The 21,174-nt window shown below is 35.9% G+C and overlaps 1 protein-coding gene across 1 annotated transcript in view; it reads left to right on the top strand.

Moving 5' to 3' along the window:
- The window catches only part of LOC150107632 (solute carrier family 25 member 36-A-like), a 163,866-nt gene that overhangs the window by 32,620 nt on the left and 110,072 nt on the right, over positions 1-21,174 (top strand). The window contains exon 3 of the mRNA XM_090391982.1: positions 12,844-12,921. Coding sequence (XP_090248108.1) covers positions 12,844-12,921 — 78 coding nt within the window. The remainder of the gene's footprint in view (positions 1-12,843; positions 12,922-21,174) is intronic.

The raw sequence follows: 21,174 nt of genomic DNA, 5'->3' as shown, positions 1-21,174 counted from the left end.
AAGAAGAAAGATCCCTAGCAGACGATCTGATTGCGTTCGTACAGCAGAATTCCTCGCAAATCTGCAGGAACAGGTGTTGAAGAACCCTGGCATTGGAATTCGGGCTTTGTTCGTGGAGTTGCTAACTGTAGTCAAGCCCTGGATAACAAGGGTAGCCAATGGTAGGCCGTATGTATGGCAGCAGGATTCGGCCCCTTGCCACACCTCTGGGAAAAGTCAAAAATGGTTGTCTGAAAATTTCTACGACTTCACCAGTCCAAATGTTTGGCCTCCAAACTCCCCAGACCTTAACCCCATGGATTATTTTGTATGGGGCGCAGTTGAAAAAGACACCAATCGCACTTCCAGTAATACAAAAGCCCAGTTAATGGATAAAATTAAAACAGTTTTTGCGGCCCTTCCCAGGGAGACTGTAGCATCAGCTTGTTCGAGGTTCCAAAGCAGAATTGAAGCTGTGATCGATGCTAATGGTGGTTATTTTGAGTAAATCTTGTTGATAGTATTGTAATTAACTCTGCCTGTAATGTTTTTTTGTCAATTCATTAAATTTAATAGATACAAAGAAGATTTTCTTTTTCCTTACGAAACTGTCAAATTTATCCCGAACACCCTGTATATGGGGGGGGGGTATAGAGTTAAATGGTTTTAATTTGTTAGTGACTTCTACGGGCCAAGAAGTGACCTTCTTAAGGAGCCTGCAGAGTTTGTGGTGGAAGAAAGCCATGATAATACACTGTACTAAATTCAAATACAAAAGGCTATTCATGGAATCAGCCTCATCCCTAAGAAACAATCCAAACCTCAATAAATTTAGTTGCATGAGACTGCACCAAATTTGGGAAACCTACATCAGAAGACCTTCAGCCCAATCGGCCAAGTATACTAACATTGCCTGCTAGGTGGCACCATCAGGACTTTTAGGAGAAAGAATAGCTTCCTGCTTCGTTCGTCATTTACTGTGTGTTGTATTTAAGTTCCTGTGATAATGGCAATGTAACGTTGCCAAAATATTGGAAGTGTATTAAAATTTATTTTAATGCATATTCTATTATACGTTGTAATTTTCTTAAGCTATTTAGTAAGTTTGTTTTATACCACTGTCTGAAGCAAGTGTTGTCTGTATCCCTTGAAATGGATAAAATTGAGTATTGTGCAGTCATAAAATTCTTTGTAAAAGAAGGTTTAATGGCAAAAGAAATTCCTTCGAAGTTCATAAAAGTTTGTGTGCACTCTTCGCCTTCATTTTCAACAATTAAGAAATCAGCTGCCGAGTTTAAACATGGCTGTATCAGCCCTGAAGATGAACCAAAAGGATGTCCAAAAAGTGTAACAACATGAAAAATCATTAAGTGCACGATATGGTATTGGATGACTGGTGAGTCAGAGTGCATGAAATTGCTGAGACTATAGACATTTCAAAAACTGTATGATATATTTTGCATGAAGAATTGCAAATGCAAAAGCTTTGTGCAAGATGGGTGCCTCGCTTGCTTACAGCAGATCAAAAACGTACATGAAAATCTCTGAACAGTACTTGGAGCGTTTTAACAAGAATAAAACTGATTTTGTGCCCCGATTTATTACTATGGGTGAGACTTGGATTCACCATTACACACCAGAATCCAAACAGCAGTTAAAAATGTGGACAGAAGCCAGTTGTTCAGTGCCAAAGAAGATAAAGTAGGTTCCATCAACAGGAAAGGTCATGGCATTAGTGTTTTGGGATGCTGATGGCATTTTGTTTATTAATTATTTTGAAAAGGGTAAAACAATAACCGTGGAATATTATTCCGATCTCTTAACCAGATTAGATGAAAAAATTCTTGAGAAAAGACCCGGTTTGCAGAAGAAAAAAATCACCTTTCATCAGGACAATGCAGCTGCCCACAAAAGTGTTGGAATGGGAAAATTAAGGAATCTGCACTATCCTTTAATTTTTTGAACTGTTTGAACATCCACCCTATTCCCCAGATTTGACTCCCTCTGACTTCTATCTCTTCCCAAAACTAAAACTCTTCCTCACTGGTCAGCGTTTTTCTTCGAATCAGGAGGTGATTGCAGTTGTAGAGGAGAATTTTGCAGATCTTACTGAGAACCATTACAATGATGGGATAATGCCTCTGGAGCATCGTTGGAATAAATGTATTAATCTAAAGGGAGATTATGCAGAAAAATAAATAAAAATAATTTTGAAATTATAAATTCATTTTTGCATTGTTAGCTCGAACTTTTCAGACCGTAAATACAGATCTTTGTTATATTCTTATGATTTCTCATCTATTTGTCATAAAGTGAAAATCTGATCCTGACAGCCTCTATTTGGCCTGAATCCAGCTTGTTCTTCACCAAGCTTCCCTTCCACCATCTTTTTGAACTGTTTCTCAAGTGTATTTGCATAAATCTTACCAGGAACACTCAGTAGGAAAATACCTCTGTAATTTTCACTTTCAGTTATTTGACTAAATTATTATTTGACAGCCTCTATTTGGCCTGAATCCAGCATGTTCTTCACCAAACTTCCCTTCCACTATCTTTTTGAACTGTTTCTCAAGTGTATTTGCATAAATCTTACCAGGAACACTCAGTAGGAAAATACCTCCTGTAATTCTCACTTTTAGTTATTTAAATTAAAGAGATATTAAATCCCACATTACTTCAAAGCCGAATAAGAAACTCAAAGATCTCGCTTTTAGTTTTATTTCCATTTTTATATATATCGTAGAGAGCTCTACTCCAATCATTTGGAATTCCTCCCTCTGTCCTGGTCTTCTGAACTATGTAGTGCAGCCACACTCCATATTTGAGCATTTCTGGTTGAATATCATCTACTCCTGCTGCCTTTCCACATTTCAGGCTTTTGATGGCTTTTTCTACTTCAAGTATGGATATTTCTTCCTGATTGCACCTGTTGAGTATTTTTTTATTACTGTGCTGTCACGGATTGTTTCGTTTAGCAATTTTTCGAAGTAATTACTCCATACCTCAAGGATATCTTTTTCACCAGTTTTCATATCACCTTTATCATCTATAATTCCTTTTACTGCATTCTTTCGTCCATTTCTGAGCTTTTTCAGCATCCTTCAGAATGTTTTGCCACCTTATTTATTTTCTGTTCTTACCAAAGTCTTCTCATGAGTTTTGTTTAGCTAGTTTTAATACTGAGTATTTAGCTTGCCTACATTTGTCTTTGTATTCTCTGTGAACACAAACTGACTTATTTGCGAGAAACTTTTGATATGCTTTTTTCTTTTCCTTCACTGCCTCTTTAATTTCCTTTGTCCACCATGGAGTTCTGAATTTTCTATCCTTGCAGACAACCTCATTACATGCCTCTCTCTTGCTGAATCAAACATTTTTTTCTTCAGCGCTTGCCACTGAATTTCCAAAGTTTGGTTCCTGTTCTCAACTTTTATTCTCTTTAAAACTTTCTTACATGTTCTTCTTTTCAATATGAAATTCAATTTCATCCTGCTCAAGACAAAATAGTGATCGCTTCCAATTTCAAATCCTCTGTACACTCTGGTGTCCTGCACCAGGGAGAAAACATCACTATCAGCAATAACATAGTCAATGAGACTTTTCTTGTTCCTTGCCTCTTCTCTCCATGTGAATTTGTGCACATTTTCACGTTGGAACATGGTGTTAGTAATAACCAGTCCATGTCCTGAGCAGAAGTCCAACAGGTATTTGCCATTATTATTAGCTTTGTTCTGTTCTCAAAATTTTCACAAAATATTTTTGTTTGTCTGACAATCACTTTCTACTTTGCTATTTAGATCCCCAACAAGGACCAACTTTTCATTTTTCATTGTGTCAGTTGCTTTTTCTAAAGCATCAAAAAATTCCTCCATTTCTACCTTAGAAGAACCTTCTGTGGGACCATAGGCACAAATAAGTCTCATTGTCCAGTTCCCCATTCTCATATTTGCCCACATTACTCTACTTGAGACTGCCTGCCATTCAAGAAGATTAGCCTCGTATTTTGTGTTGAATACTATGGCTACTCCTTCTTTTCCTTGATTGTCATTGCCTGAATATAACATTTTGTATTTATTGCTCAGAAAGATCTCACCAGTTTTTGTCTTTTTTGTTTCAGTCACCCCTATTATGTCGATCTGGTACTTATCCAATTCCTCAGCTAGCTCCATTTCTTTGCCATTCCGGCTTCTTATGTTGATAGTACCGATCTTTAACTCTGGTGATGTTGAGTTGGGGGTGTGTTTTCAGGATTTGTTCCAGTAGCTGACTTTTTGCTGTTTGCTCTGGTTCCCTGGTGAAAACAACTGGGGGGGCCCTTGTTTAACAGGCAACGACCCAGCCAGCATGAAATTCTATCATGTTGTACCATCATTTTATATTTTGGTTTAAGCCAATAAGAATGCAATTTGGGTAGCTAAATCCCAAATTGCCAGCCTATCCTTGTTTGTTCAGTATCCAGGTAGATTTCTAACAGCGTGCCCCACGAGATGGTGAGGATTGGACATTAGTTCAGAAGCCCTGGTCGGTTTTCCGTATTCCTTTAAAGGCCATGTGGAGGTCTCCTCTCAATTATACAACTTTGATCCTTAAGCCATCCTATACACGTTTGCAAAATGATTCTGCATGTAGAGAAATGATTATGAAATGCTGAATGCAGTTGCACACATTTGAAATCTGAATAGGTTCGTAATGACATTAAACAAGAGTATCCAAGGAGATGTTGAAATGCACACAATACCAGAAGTATCAGAAATAAGGGAGATAGGTTTTTGATGTTGGTCAGCTTGACTTGGCCAAAAATTACATGCAACTGTGAGACCTGGTTTATTGAAAATGATAGTTACTTGGAATAACAAGTATGTAAAGGGTATTGTATTTTCAGGGAGGACAGGAGGTGGAATAAGTAAGTGTTTATGTTGAACTAGAAAGCTGGTAATTATGACAGGCACCGTGGATTAGTGCCAAGCTACAAGGAAAGAATGTAATGGGAAGTAGTCAGGAATTGGTCAGGAGGATAAACTAAGTGAATGAGTAGAAATGAAAAGCAAGGGTGATAATAGTATGGCAAGAAAGGCCAAATCAGATATGAGAGAAAATTATCTAAGCAGGTCAAAGTAATTCCAAAAGATTTTTATGTAGCAAGTAAGAAGAAAAATAGTGGAAGGGTAAATTTATCAATGCTGATGGTAGGAAGATGACAGAGGCAAAAGAAATAGTTGCTGAGTGATCATTTTGCAAAGGTGTATCATCCAGGTGGAGATTTTGCAGTTGCTGATATGACAGAGACCCCATGTCAAAGTTAAGGTAGATGAACAGGAGGTGTTCAACACATCGAAAAATATCAATATAAATACAGCAGTGGAACTGGATGGCATGTCAGCCTGTATACTACATGAATATGCACGAGAATTGCTATTGCCTCTGAACTTGTTCAATCTAAGTCTCAACTCTGGCAGTGTTCTAAGGGTGTGGAAAGAGGATAAGATATTTCCATTACATAAAGGTGACTACATGACAAAGTAGCAAACAAACCATAGATCAATTAAGATCTCAGTAGTAGTTGTTAAAGTATTGAACAAGTTGGTTATAGGCACAATCCAGCATGGGTTTGTAAAGGAGAGGTCCTGTCTTAGTAATTTATTCGCATTTTATAATAAAGTGACAAAAAATTGGCTAAAGGAAATGGTTATGTCGTGATACAGCTGGGCTTTGCAAAGGCATTTGACAGAATACCATATTGAAAACTGTTACAAAAGTTTGAAGCAAATAATAATGGATATGAAGCTAGTATCATTTGGAGCTCACAGACAGACACCAGAGAGTGGTATATTGTGGAGTGGAATGTAGGGAGTGGTGCTTAAGGGTCAAAGCTGTATAACTGAGAAGAGACCTCCACATAGCCTTTAAAGGAATGCGGAGAACCGACCAGGGCTTCTGACCTAATGTCCAATCCTCACCTTCTCGTGGTGCACCCTGTTGGGTATCTACTTTGATACTGAACGAACGAGGATGGGCTGGCAATTTGGGATTTAGCTGACCAAATTGTATTCTTATTGGTTAAACCAAAATAAAAAATGATGGTACAGTGTTCCTGGCAAGATCTATGCAAGTATACTTGAGAAATGGTTGAGAAGAATTGTGGAAGAAAAGCTTGGTGAAGAACAAGCTGGATTCAGGCCAAATAGAGGCTGTCAGGATCAGATCTTCACTTTATGACAAATAGTCGAGAAAGCATGGGAATATAACAAAGATCTGTATTTAAGTTTTGTCGATTTGGAAAAGGCATATGACAAGGTGCCAAGAGAGAAGCTATTCAATACGCTGCAGTTATATGGTGTCAATGGGGCATTATCTCAAGCAATACTTAGTCTTTATTTGAGTTGTGAGTCAGCAGTTAGAATTGAAGGAAGTACAGGAAGATGGCTTAATGTTAAATCTGGTGTGAGACAAATGTACATTATCCCCTCTGTTATTCATTATCTATACGGATCACATTATGAAGGAATGTGGTATTACACCTGATATCAAAATTGGAGATGTTAATGTCAGGCTTTATGCGGATGATGTTATACTTCTAAATAAATCCGCTACAAGTCTGCAAGATTCTCTGACTAAATTGAATAGCTGTTGTAATAGATATGGTATGAAGGTCAGCAATAAAAAGACAAAGACAATGAAAATAGGCAGAATCATTGAAAATGTCAACTGTGTTGTGAATGGAGAACCTGTGGAACAAGTAAAACATTTCAGCTACTTAGGCACAATTTTTACTGAAGATGGTAAACTAAATATAGAAATTGACAACAGAATCAGCAAAGCTGGTATCGTGGGAAGTCAATTGAATAAATTCATATGGAATAAGAAAGAAATTAGTCGGAACACTAAATTAGCTGTATACAAGATTGTGTTCAAACCAATTTTAACTTATGGATCTGAGAGCTGGGTCAGAAGTAAAACACTTGACCAAAGACTAGAGACCGCAGATATGAGAGTCCTGAGAAAGATTAGAGGTGTGAACAGATGGCATCAATGGCAATATCATATTAAAAATGAGGATATTAGGAAAGAACTTGACATTGTCAGCATCCAGGAATGCGTTAGCAGAGCTAATCTCAGATGGTATGGTCACTTAAATAGAATGGGAGAGGAAAGATTAGCAAAACAAGTGTTCTCTGCCAGGTTGGCAGGAAAACGACCCAGAGGAAGACCAAGATATAGGTGGATTGATATGGTACAAAGTGCCTTAGACGATAGAAATATAAGATCTGATAATGTTGGAGTCTTGACAAGTAACAGACTGATTTGGAGGAAAATTGTAGATAGGAAGTTAGTAATGATGTAATTTTTTCATGTAGTACTGTCATATCCTGTACACCCCTTGAGTGTACATGGCAGAAATTTGATGATGATGGAATGTAGGGAGAATGAGTGCAACTAGTGTAGTACACCTTTAGATTTCTCTACTAGAGCCACCATTCTCCAATTTTTATATCAGTGATAGAGGGAAAGATTTAAGGGAAGATATTGAGTTATTTGTTAATGATGCAAACTGGAGAGCAGTAATGGATAATGGGTATGTAGATATACCCTTTATCAGGATGATAAAGGGTATATCTACTGCAGGATGAGTGAAATAAATTGACATTGTGGACAAAGAATAATGATTGTCAGTTTAATGTTGCAAAATATAATGTTATGCACTTCAGGTTGAAAAGATTACATACTGTGTTGCATTGATAGTACTGCATTGTAGGAAATTGATGATGCTAAGGACTTGGGGATAATGGTGGATAAAAGTTGAAGGCATATTGCAAAAGTTAGTAAAATAGCTCAGAAGATTACTTGGATGTTGAAAAACATAAGTAAAAATAGGAAGTTATTATCCCTCTTTATAAAACTATGATTCAGCCACATCTTGGCATTTCTTGGTAATCTGGAGGTGGTAGAGAGGATTTAGAGATGAGTGACCAAACTGATGATAGGTCTGTGGAATGCTCCTTGTGAGGATAAGTTGCAAATTTGTGCATTACAAAATTTAGTTAATAGGTGGAAAAGAGGGGCCATGATAGAAACTTATAAGATATTAAAAAGGTTTTTATAAATTGATGCAAAGGCAAGTTTTCAATATATGACATAGAGTACTAGGTGTTGTCTGTGGAAGTTGTGCAAGAGTGTGGTTACAAAGGGTGTTCAGACTAGATTTTTTGCATGGAGAATGGTGAATGAGTGGAATGCCAGAATTAGTTGAGTACTCTGATAGTGAATGGATTTAAGGAGAAGTCATAGGTTTTGTGTGTATAAAAGTTAGTGTGGTTCTTCCATGATGAATCTATGTACTCCATAGAGTTGCTGTATGATAATAATATTCTAAGCAGTCTCATTGCAATGTCATAGTGCATTTCTATGTATACTTCATATGCTTATTTATTTATCATCAGACCTTCATGCACTCAAGACTCATCATGGTAGGTCCCACTCTCACATGCACAGCTCATCATACCTCGACTTAAATGCATTCCAATCACCCCATCACTCTCTATGCAAAAAATTTACACCCCTTGCTCACACCCTTGCTATGCAGCTTCAAGGGATGGCATCTTGTTCTCCCCATCTCCAGACATTCTTTAAAAAATTCATTTACATTAATCTGGTAATTAACCCTTAACAATTTATGTCTTACATGTTCCTCTTAGTAACTTATGAACACATATTCCCCTCTTCATTTTGTCCAGTAGACTCTGCAGTTTGCATGCATTCTCACAATCTGTCTTTATACTCCACATTCCAGAGACTAGAAATCAACCTAGTCACTCATCTTTGAACGCTTTCCAACAATTCGTCCTTCTGAAAACCAAATGTGTTCACAGTAATCCATATGCTGCTTGATCAAAGCTTTGTACAGTGGAATCATAACATCCTTACTTGCATGTCAGTGTTCTCTGCATCATTCTCATAATCCACTGTGTTGTCTTCACAATTTTAGCAAAATGTCCGTGAAATTTCAAGTCCCTATCCACCATCACCCCAAGATCTCTTTCATCTCCTCCACCTTCTCTAAGATATCCACACCAATCCTATACAGTGCATTCCATCTTTTGCTTACCAGATTTTAAAACCTTACACTTTACTACATTAAACTGACATCCCCAGTTTATTGTACCCATTCACCCATTCAGACGATCTATTCATATCCTCTTGCAAGGCTACAACATGTGCTCAGTTTTCTAACCCTCCCCAGCTTTGCATCATCTGCAAATAACTATATCACCGTTTTATCCCCCTTCCAATGTTATTTACATACAAATTAAATCATAATGGGCCCCAAAACATACCCCTGGGGCACACCACTACTCTCCTCTTCTGAGATATCATTTCCCCATACACAATTTAACTACTAGTTCGTCATGTGGCAATCAATTGAAATCCTTTTGCAAAAATCTAAATACATTAGTGTATATGCATCCCCCTTGTCTAATTTATTCATCACCTTGTTAGAATAAGTAAGCAGATTGCTAAAACATGATTTTTCCTTTAGCAAACACATGCTGTCCATTAAAGAGAATTCTACTGCTCAACCCAGTTCTGAATCCTTCTACGCAGTAGTCCCCAACAACTTTATCACAACTCTAGACAAGCAGATTGGACTATAATTTGAAGCCTTAGTCTTATCACCCCCTTTATGAAGCAGAATAATTTTGTCCTCTTTCCACTCTTTTGGAACTTGGGCCACTCTAAGACTCATGTTAAAAAGGTAAGTTAAAGCTGTTAACTCCCTGGAACATTCCCTCAAGACACAGTCCCATGGCCTTGTTTACATCAAGTTGACTAATTTCTCATATACCTCCTGCTCACTCATCAGTAGTTCCTTCCCCATTCCCACTGCTCTCAAGTTTTACATTGTTACAATCACAAGAATGGAATACTTTAATGAATTGCTCATTTAACATAATGTGCACTATATCCTTCTGGAGGAACATCTGACCATATTTATTGTATACAACTTATAGTTTCTTTTTTCTTCATATTTTACTTATTAGTCCCTGTGTAATTCACCTACCAAATTTAAGCTGTTCTCATTTGTAATGTATCCTAATTTGTTGTAAATAATGTACCATTAACTTACTACTGTACCACTTGTGTTTGGATACGAAATAAATAAACTATATCCTTCTCAGTGTTTATCATTCTTCCGTTATCACTGACCAGCATTATCCTCCCATAATCATTCTTCTTTCTATTGGCCACGTATTAAAAAAACTTCGTGAAATCTTCAGGATTTCTTTTATCCTCATTTGCCAACTGCTGCTCATACTGTACTTTCAATACCATTACCAAGTGATCTTTCTTTCTGCCCTTTGTACTGCTTGTGTAACTGATTATTGCCGCTCATCTTGTGCTGACTCCATAATGCCTTTTTCATCCATATTGTATGCTTAACCTTTTCAGGCATCCATTTTACTCCTACATTATTTGATCTCCTGACTTTTGTAATACACTCATAATTGCCTCTGTCAGATAGTTCCTGAATAGAGACCAAGCAGCATTGATTTCCTATCCATTTAATTCCTCATTCCATGAGATCACTGCAAGCTGCCTCCTGAGTTTGCCATAATCACCTGCCTTATAATTCCACCTTTCTCACAGAAGTTGTGATATGACTGGCTGCCACCCAAATGATCGCTTCACAGCCCTTTCACCAACTAGAGGAAAATGTGACATTTCATTTACAATATCTTCTGATGAGATAGTCAAATCCAAGATCCTCAATCTGTGTAACCTCTGTTACATACTGCTTGAGATAATTGCCCCTCAAGAACTCAAGAAATTCATTTTCTTTGGTTCTAGATGATGTCTCTTCATTCCATTCTGTATTAGCATTATTGAAATCATTCATAATGATTGCCCTTTTCTTATTAGCCAGACCAATTTGCCTAAACATTTCTTTCCCACTGCCTTCCACATTATCGGTTATAGCAACACCACTAAACATTTTATCCTGTCCACCTCCACTTCATACCATGCTTCAAAACCACTGTCACTATTTGTTTCTTGCATCTCCACCCTAGATGGGCACAGCTCCTCTGCCATCATCAGTAGTGTAGTGCTCCTCCCTTTTTTCCTTGTCTGTCTTCACGAAAGACTACATATCCTTCCATCTCTATTTCTGTAAGACTTTCATCCTCGTTTGACCATGTTTCACTTCCAACAATTTTTGGGCAAATGAACTTTGTCAGTGCTACAATTTCATTCTTGTTTTGAATACTTCTAGCATTTGTAAACATACACGCTAGCTCATTTCTGTTTCCGTTACAAGTCCCACTGACCCTACTTCTCAGATATGACACCTCCACACTATTCCCTGTCCATTCCTCTATCATCACTGATATTACACTCCTTTCCAGATCTAAATGTCATCCCCACATTCTTGACTATTTAATCCTTTCTTGCATGCTCATATCTACTCCTGAAACCATCATCTATGCTTTTCACACATTGTCTCCCTGTGCACTGTGATCTCCCCCCCCCATTTCCTTGTCCAACTGAATAAATTTATCTGGAGTAGGTAAAATTGCCAAAAACACTACACTATCATATACAAGACTTAAACTACTTTTACAACTTTTTGTATGTGAAATTCATATATAAAATAAAAAATCTTTTTAAGAGGTTAACTAACTCAACTTCATTTAGTCCTTATTAACATACGTCACATCTTAGATATTATGCAAACCATTGTCTTTCCAACCAAAGGGAGTGATAATTACTGTGACTGCATATCAGAATTGCTATGTTATTATTCTATAAACATCTGAATCAGACTTATTGTGAAGAGTATGCACATCACTGATTAAAGACCTGAAGTCACTTGAAAAAAGTACTATAATTTTATAATCTCAAATTATAGAACCCTTGGTCTACCCACAGTAACTAAATACATGATAATTTTACAATCTTGCACGAGGGGAATTCACATTAAAAAAAAATTGTGTGCACGCGTTGTTTTTTTTTTTTATAAGAAAGAGAAAAGCAGTTGTCATTAGAATGCATGAGAGTTTCAGACAGCATAGCAGTATTAAAATAAGAAAATTGCTAATTTGTTCATATTTGCATTACTTTTTAGAGGAAAGCATTGTTTTTGTAAATAAATGAAATGCTCAACTTTTATTGATGCAGAAGTATTTGGTGTCAAAATTATAATGGATTATCATGAAAAATATAAAAGTTTCTATGTATAAGGTGTAGGCACCTGAAATTTTTGTGACAAACAGAATCTCAGTATAAATTTGATTGTCTTTGTATAATAGAAAATTTTATAAAATTACTCATGATATTTACTTTTTTGCTATCTTGAGAGGGTGGGTGGGGAGAGAAACTTATTAGCCTTCTGTTATTATTCCCATAGGCATATACAAATAATCACTACAGGGAATATGTGCACATGTGTCAAGAGGTCAATTGGTGTTTGAATCATAGTTAATGAAAAAAAGAATCTAAAAGGCTTGAACTTAGCAATGAACTTTCATTAAAAGAAGAGATGAAAATGTTATTTTATATGAAGCAGACAAGCATATGTGGAAGATTTGTTACCCTCTTGATCTTCAAAACTCGTATAGTTTTGATGTACAAACATTGTTTTCCTACTTGGTACAAAATAAATAATATACATAATATACAAAATAATAAACATCCATTATTATTATAATGGATGTTTATTATACAGAGATATCCAACTAACCAAACAAAAAATTAATGTAAATATTATTTCAACTTTTTTTTGACAGTTTTTTTATGTTAATTTTACTGTATCAGTATTAAGTTGAATTTGTTTATGCTCAGTTTTCCTAAGCTTAACAATTTTTTCAGGCATATTGTTGAAACTGAAGGTGGCTGTGCACTTTTTAAAGGTTTGGGACCCAATTTAGTTGGTGTTGCACCATCCAGGTAATTCAGTGTAATTTTCACTTGTATTTAATGTTGTTTTTATGATCAGGTATAATTTTTTAAATGTTATGCTTATATAGTTCCCCTTTCCTTCTAATATATTTCTCGGTTTCTAAATATTAAATAAACAAAATATTATTCTATAAGTATTGACAGTATCTGGCTGTTCACTATCTACATACATACACAATAAACGTTCATCTTTGTTGACAGATCACTCATTGATGCTTAGTGCCAACTCATTATTAAATGGTCAGTTACAGAATGACTAGTTCGAAGTATAAAGTGTTGAAAGTTTTCCGACTTGGTTATATTATAAATTAAAGATGCTAAGAAATTATATTCTTGGTTTAATCCTTTATCCAAGTGTAAGCAAACAAAGTTTGCATGTGAAGTAACTTCATGACCAAGCAACTCGTATATAGAGGCTAATAACTTCACATCATTTGCCTTAGTATCCCATAATGCAAACTACATGTCCTTGCAGACATGTATAATGCTGTGCATTATGGAAAGGGTCACTACCCAGACCGGTTCCTTTATTGAGGGTGAAAAAGTAAACAGTTGCTTATCATAGGCCTAGAGTAGTTAGTATAGGGGTGCAAGAGAGCCTGATAGTATTAGGAGAAAGAAAAGACAGATTGATAGTATGAGAGATAGAGAAAAGGTCTCAGCTCTTTTATATCATCATATTGCCAAAGGCTATCAATTTTCCTTTTTCGCTAATCTCATATAGATGAATAACCAAAAGACCAATGGAAACTAAAGTTCAAAGATGACTGATACCCATGTGGTTAGACCCATCTGGGTTAACTGCATTGAGTTGGCCTTCTCTACCTGGGATTGCTCTCCAGTCATACCTGCAATTGACGATAAGACCACATTGAATTAAGAGGATGGAACTATTTTAAAAAACTTCTCATAGCAAGAATAAACAATTTTATTCTCCCCCCCCCTTCCCCGGTGAATATTGCATAATGTGGGTGGTCTACACCATCTCGTCATAAATTTGATATCTCCTAGAATGCTTCTTTCTAAAACAAAATTGTCTGAACAATAAAATTTCCGCAATACAATATTATAAAGCATCTGGATGTCATATTGCTGGTTTTCAAATCTGCGTTTCTTTCTAACCTTAGATAAATGGTATTTTAATTCATTAATTATAAAAATAAAAATTCTCTTTCCATTGCTGACAGATGGTGGGTATTGCAAAAAAATAACCTGTTTTGTTGTAAGCATGGAATGCCCAACACATTACATAATCTCTTCCAAATATGCAGGGCAAGAGGGTAGCTGTAGGATGCATGTTTTCTACTGTTTACAATCGGTAACTGATGTCACAGATTGGATCTCCGATGTTAAAGTACCTCCATTTGATGGTATTGACTGGAAGGTAGCCATATGCAATTCTCCAAGCAAATGTTAGGATATCCTTGGAACTTCAACAAGTTATGAAACGAAGTATTGTTGTTAGTACTTAACTACGGAACTTTGCAGCAAAAGAGATTAAAGATTTCTTTACACCAAATTTTTTTTTTTAATGGAAAGAATGCCAATTCCAGGGTGTTTTAACAGCCTTAGAGTTAACACAAAGTTTTATAGTATTCAGGAACAATCTCAGCTTTTGGATCTGTATAATCATTAACTCCTAACAGGAAGATGAAAACCCAGGTAGTACAGGAGAAGGTTTGCGCATGTTTGATTAGTCTGCAATATTTTATGGATTTTTGAAGCTGCATTGCTTAAATAGCAGAATTTTAAGACTGGAAGTCCAAATCCTCCATGCTTCTTTGATAGTTGAAGAAATTCCTTTTTAACTTCTTGGTATTGGCTGGACCAAAAAAATTGCACAGGTTTACTATATAATTGCTTTTCTTCAGCTTCTGTGATGTCTGTAATATTTATTATTTACAACTGAACAGGAAAGATTATGGTTTTGAGTACTATGCCTTAGAAGAAAAGGAGAGTCGCCCTATTTTCCAGTCTTCTAATATTTCAAAGTTCTTGTATATAAGTTCTTGGACTGGTAACATTGGGTAAGTGGAGTAGAGAATTCCAAGTATAATGAGGGGAAAAGGAATGCCTCCAAGATCCCACTTTCCAAAAACTTTTAATTTTGCCTTGTCTGTATTCCACTGCTTTTGCTGAATTTTTCCAAAATACCCAAAAAATATATATATGGAATCATTATCCTTCAAAGTTCCCACTACATCATCGGCATATGCTAATACCTTATTTTCCTTTATAGTTGAAGGAAATGTTATTCCTTGCAGAGCATGTGTATTTTCTACTTCCTATAAGAAAGGTTCAAGAACCAATGCAAAGAGCAGTGGATTAAGAGGGCAATCTTGCTTGACTCCTTTTCGAATATTTACCATGTCTGACAGGAACCCATTAACTAGGAGGTGGGTAGTTGAATTTGCATAGACTCCTTTGATAACGGATAGCAGCTATTTACCTACATCAATTTGCTGGAGGATGTGGAACAGAAAGAGATGCCAGACATTATCAAATGCTTGAGTAAGGTCTACTGGTAGCACTGCCATCAACTGCTTTTTTGTGTTAACTAACTGGATTAGATCACAGAGCAAAAATAGATTAAATTCTACTGCTCGACCTGGTACTTAATACACCTGTGTGCTTTTAATTATGTATCTCATTCCCACTTTGAGCCTGTTATTGATAATGCAGAAAAATATCTTGTAGTCAGTATTAGATAGAGAAATGGGTCTCCAGCTGCTGATTAATATATGATCTCTATTAGATTTTGGAATGAGAACAGTATGGCTTGCTATAAATTCACTTGTTTTGTATCCTGATGAGAGAAAAAAAAAGAATTAATTAGTGTAACTAGAATGGGAAGAATAAAATCCCAGGCCTCGCAATAAAGTTCTATCCCTAGACCATCCGGTCCTGGGGAATGCAGAAGTCAAATTTCCATATACAAGTAGCCATGCCACACCTTTTGGTGTTACACTCAAGAAATTATATTCTTGGTTTAATCCTTTATCCAAGTGTTGCTAGTTGTGAAGTTACTTCACTCACAAACTTTGTTGCTTACACTTGAATAAAGGATTAAACAAAGAATATAATTTCTTGGCATCTTCAATTTATAGTATAAAGTGGCATATGTGTGGTTTCTTTAGCAATATTTGGCTTCTGAACAAAACTCTTTCAAGGAATACTAATTAGGGATGTGCTGAAAATTTTCTGAGAAACTGAAAATAGGCTTATTGCAAAATAGGTTTACTCATTAGATATTATAATAGTACTGTATTTCTTTATCACAGCTTAATTGGGATACTAGGTAAAGTTGGCTCTCCTGGGAACCACAGAAATAGTTCGTTGTAGTTCAGGGATGTCCAGCTTTTTATAAATGTAAACCAAATAAGTTTCTAACTTTTTTTTAATATTGTGGTCTACATGTATCAGTGTGTGTATTATATAAATCATTGTACATTTAGAGAAAGAGGGAAAAAAAAAGATATGGGACCACAGATGTGTAATGTTATGACCTCGGTGAGTCACAAAACGTACTGAGCAGGGTGGAAACAGATTCTTCTCCTGATTATATGATTCAAGGGTGTCTCTTAACGAATACTTACTATTTGTTGTTTATAATAAATTATGGGAACAGCTATGGTATTAAAGTAATAACTTTAGTTTAATATAAGCCAAAATAATCGCCCAACATTTTGACCTTCATATCTAGTTCATCATCTGGACTACACACACACACACAAAGAGAGACAAGGTATATTACAATATACATAGTATGCTAATTTGCCCAATTATTAATACTACTGATCTGTGATTGGGGGGGGGGAAACCTAATACTAAATCAAAATTAGTGTTTAGCTGGAGATTAAGTAATCTCTAGCCACACGTATAGGACTAAGATAACACAATTCCTAATCCTAAAAAAACAAAAAAAATTTAAGAGATTTTTTCAAACATTAAATATTAAAGTCATGCTGTTATTCCATTGTTTTTCTATAAATTTCTTCATCACATGAATTAAGATTATTAGGATGCACCGGTTATTCAATTATGCCTCGATATTTGACTTTTTTTTTTTTTTCTTCAGATATTTGGCTTCAGCAGAATCAGTAGAAAGATTTGGTATTCAACTGGTTGAAGCAGAAAAAATTCCTGTTGCATGCAAACAAACCTAACTAATCAGAAAAAAGCCTCCCCTTATCTTGTGTGACCATTCATATAGAAGGGTTTGGGTTTCTCTGGCTAATGAGTAAACCTATTTTGCAGTACAGTTTCTCAGAAATTTTTCAGCACATCCCTAATTAGTATTCCTTGAAAGAGTTTTTCAGAAGTCAAATATTGCTAAAGAAACCACACATATGCCACTCCAGAAAATGCTGAAAAATTCATTTTGATTATTGAATCTATAATTATTCTTGATATTTCACAATTTAAAATAAGTTCTGTTAATATTTTTGTTATTTGACGAAATAAGTGCAGTATTTTTTTTTCTGATTTTTATTCTGTATTGTTTTTTAAATTTAGTGTTCGCTACGAAATTAAATGATAGTTTTATTATATCAAATTGGAGGATATTATGGATCCATCTATATTATATATAGCCAAATGTAGAAAGAATGTGAAATTTCGAAAATTTACCAGTGAGTTTATGAGAACAAGACTAGAATTGGAGTTGTCTTGGCTTGCACTATTTAAACAACACTAACTCTGGCCACAACCCATATATTTGAGTTTTATTAATGAATTGACTAAGTTTCACTAGCATGAAACACCAGACTTCAAATTGACCAAGTTCAATAAATGAGGTAAAGTGCAGGGAGCATGAAGTACCTCTCCACAACCCTGAGTGACCTAAAATCACTACTAAACTCAAACTCTCATTGGTAGTGCCAACTAAGTGACAAAAAAACTCGTTCAACACTGTACCTAACCTGTGTCAGAAAGTTAAATTCATCATAAGTGATCTTTCAGTGGGTGCATAATAAAATATTAAACAGTAGAGCTAAGAAGCTTATAATTATGTTTTATAAGATACTATGATAGACAATATTACAGATACATCTATGTTTCGTAGCAAAATATGGAAACAAACGAAAGTAAGAAACGTAGAAAAATTTTCTTTCTTTTGAAAATTTACTGGAAGGAGCTTATGACAGGCCTGCACAACATATGGCATGCAGTGCTATTTATTTTGGCCTGTCTGCCTGATTGAAATTATTTAATTGTAGGGGTTATGTGAAATTAGATGATTTTTTTCCTAGCGTCGAATTGAATTAAATTTGATGGTACAACATGACAAAATTTCATGCCGGCTGGGGCATTGCCCGGTTAAACAAGGCCCCCGTTGTTTTCATCAGGGAACCAGGGTGAACAGCGAAAAGTCAGCTACTGGAACAAATCTGAAAGCACACCCAACTCAACATTACCAGAGTTAAAGATCGGTACTATCAACATAAGAAGGCTGAATGGCAAAGAAATGGAGCTAGCTGAAGGATTAGATGAGTACCAGATCGACATAATAGGGGTGACTGAAACAAAAAAGACAAAAACTGGTGAGATCTTTCTGAGCAATAAATACAAAATGTTATATTCAGGCAATGACAATCAAGGAAAAGAAGGAGTAGCCATAGTATTCAACACAAAATAGGAGGCTAATCTTCTTGAATGGCAGGCAGTCTCAAGTAGAGTAATGTGGGCAAATATGAGAATGGGGAACTGGACAATGAGACTTATTTGTGCCTATGGTCCCACAGAAGGTTCTTCTAAGCTAGAAATGGAGGAATTTTTTGATGCTTTAGAAAAAGCAACTGACACAATGAAAAATGAAAAGTTGGTCCTTGTTGGGTATCTAAATAGCAAAGTAGAAAGTGATTGTCAGACAAACAAAAATATTTTGTGAAAATTTTGAGAACAGAACAAAGCTAATAATAATGGCAAATACCTGTTGGACTTCTGCGCAGGACATGGACTGGTTATTACTAACACCATGTTCCAACATAAAAATGTGCACAAATTCACATGGAGAGAAGAGGCAAGGAACAAGAAGAGTCTCATTGACTATGTTATTGTTGATAGTGATGTTTTCTCCCTGGTGCAGGACACCAGAGCGTACAGAGGATTTGAAATTGGAAGCAATCACTATTTTGTCTTGAGCAGGATGAAATTGAATTTCATATTGAGAGAATAACATGTAAGAAAGTTTTAAAGCGAATAAAAGTTGAGCAGTCTCAGATGTGAACTGTAGACTAAAATACACAAAGATTATTGAAGAAAAAATGAAATAGTTTGAGAACAGGAACCAAACCTTGGAGATTCAGTGGCAAGCCTTGAAGAAAACCCTGATTGATTCAGCCAGAGAGGCATGTGGTGAGGTTGTCTGCAGGGATAGAAAAATAAAAACTCCATGGTGGACACAAGAAGTTAAAGAGGCAGTGAAGGAAAAGAAGAAAGCATATCAAAAGTTCCTGTCAAATAAGTCAGCTTTTGCTCTGAGAGAATACATACACAAATGTAAGAAAGCGAAATACTGTGTAAAACTAGCTAAACAAAAGCCATGGGAGGACTTTGGCAAGAATATAGAAAATAAATATCAAGAAGGTGGTAAGATATTCTGGAGGTGTTGAAGAAGCTTAGAAATGGAGGAAAGAGTGCTGTAAAAGCAGTTAAAGATGATAAAGGTGACATGAAAACAGGAGAAAAAGATATCCTTGAAGTATGGAGTAATTACTTCAAAAAATTGCTAAATGAAACAAGCAGTGATAACACAGTGGTAAAAAACACTCAACAGGCATATAGTCAGGAATACATATCCATACTTGAAGTAGAAAAAGCCATCAAAGGCTTGAAATGTGCGAAAGGCAGCAGGAGTAGATGATATTCGACCAGAAATGCTGAAGTATGGTGGTATAAAAGTCTTACTGTGGCTGCACTGCATAGTTCAGAATGCCTGGATAGAGGGATGAATTCCCGATGATTGGAGTAGAGCTCTAATAGTACCCATATATAAAAAGGGAAATAAAACTGAATGTGAGAATTAGAGGTATTTCCCTACTTAGTGTTCCTGGCAAGATCTATGCAAGTATACTTGAGAAACGGTTGAGAAGAATTGTGGAAAAAATGCTTGGTGAAGAACATGCTGGATTCAGGCCAAATTAAGGCTGTGAGGATCAGAACTTCACTTTACGACAAATAGTTGAAAAAGCATGGGAATATAACAAAGATCTGTATTTAAGTTTTGTCGATCTGGAAAAGGCATATGACAAGGTGCCAAGAGAGAAGCTATTCAATATGCTACAGTTATATGGTGTCAATGGGGCATTATATCAAGCGATACTTAGTCTTTATTTGAGTTGTGAGTCAGCAGTTAGAATGAAGGAAGTACAGGAAGATTGTTTAATGTTAAATCTGGTGTGAGACAAGGATGTACATTATCCCCTCTGTTATTCATTATCTATATGGATCATATTATGAAGGAAAGTGGTATTCAACATGATATCAGAATTGGAGATGTTAATGTCAGCTCTTTGCTTTATGGAGACGATGTTATACTTCTAAATAAATCTGCTACAAGTTTGCAAGATTCCCTGACTAAATTGAATAACTGTTGTAATAGATTTGTTATGAAGGTCAACAATAAAAAGACAAAGACAGTGAAAATAGGTAGAATTGTTGAAAATGTCGACTGTGTTGTTGTGAATGGGAGAACCTGTGGAAGAAGTAAAACATTTCAGCTACTTAGGCACGATTTTTAGTGAAGATGGTAAATTAAATATGGAAATAAGCAACAGAATCAACAAAGCTTGTTATGGTTGGCAGTCAATTGAATAAATTCGTATGGAATAAGAGAGAAATTAGTCGGAACACTAAATTAGCTGTATACAAGACAGTGTTCAAACCAGTTTTAATTTATGGATCTGAGACATGGGGCAGAAGTAAAACACTTCACCAAAGACTAGAGACCGTAGATACGAGAGTCCTGAGAAAGATTAGAGGCATGAACAGATGGCATCAATGGCAATATCATATTAAAAATGAGGATATTAGGAAATAATTTGACTTTGTCGGCATCCAGGAATGCGTTAGCAAAGCTAATCTCAGGTGGTATGGTCACTTAAACAGAATGGGCGAGGAACGATTAGCAAAACAAGTGTGCTCTGCCAAGTTGGCAAGAAAACGACCCTGAGGAAGACCAAGATATAGGTTGATTAATACGGTACAAAGTGCCTTAGATGATAGAAATATAAGATCTGG

The sequence above is a fragment of the Typopeltis vanoorti genome, chromosome 4, assembly GCF_054136105.1.
Source record: "Typopeltis vanoorti isolate ZY-2024b chromosome 4, IOZ_Tvanoo_1.0, whole genome shotgun sequence".
NCBI classification, from domain to species: Eukaryota; Metazoa; Arthropoda; class Arachnida; order Uropygi; family Thelyphonidae; genus Typopeltis; species Typopeltis vanoorti.
This window is presented reverse-complemented; position numbering and strand designations above follow the sequence as displayed.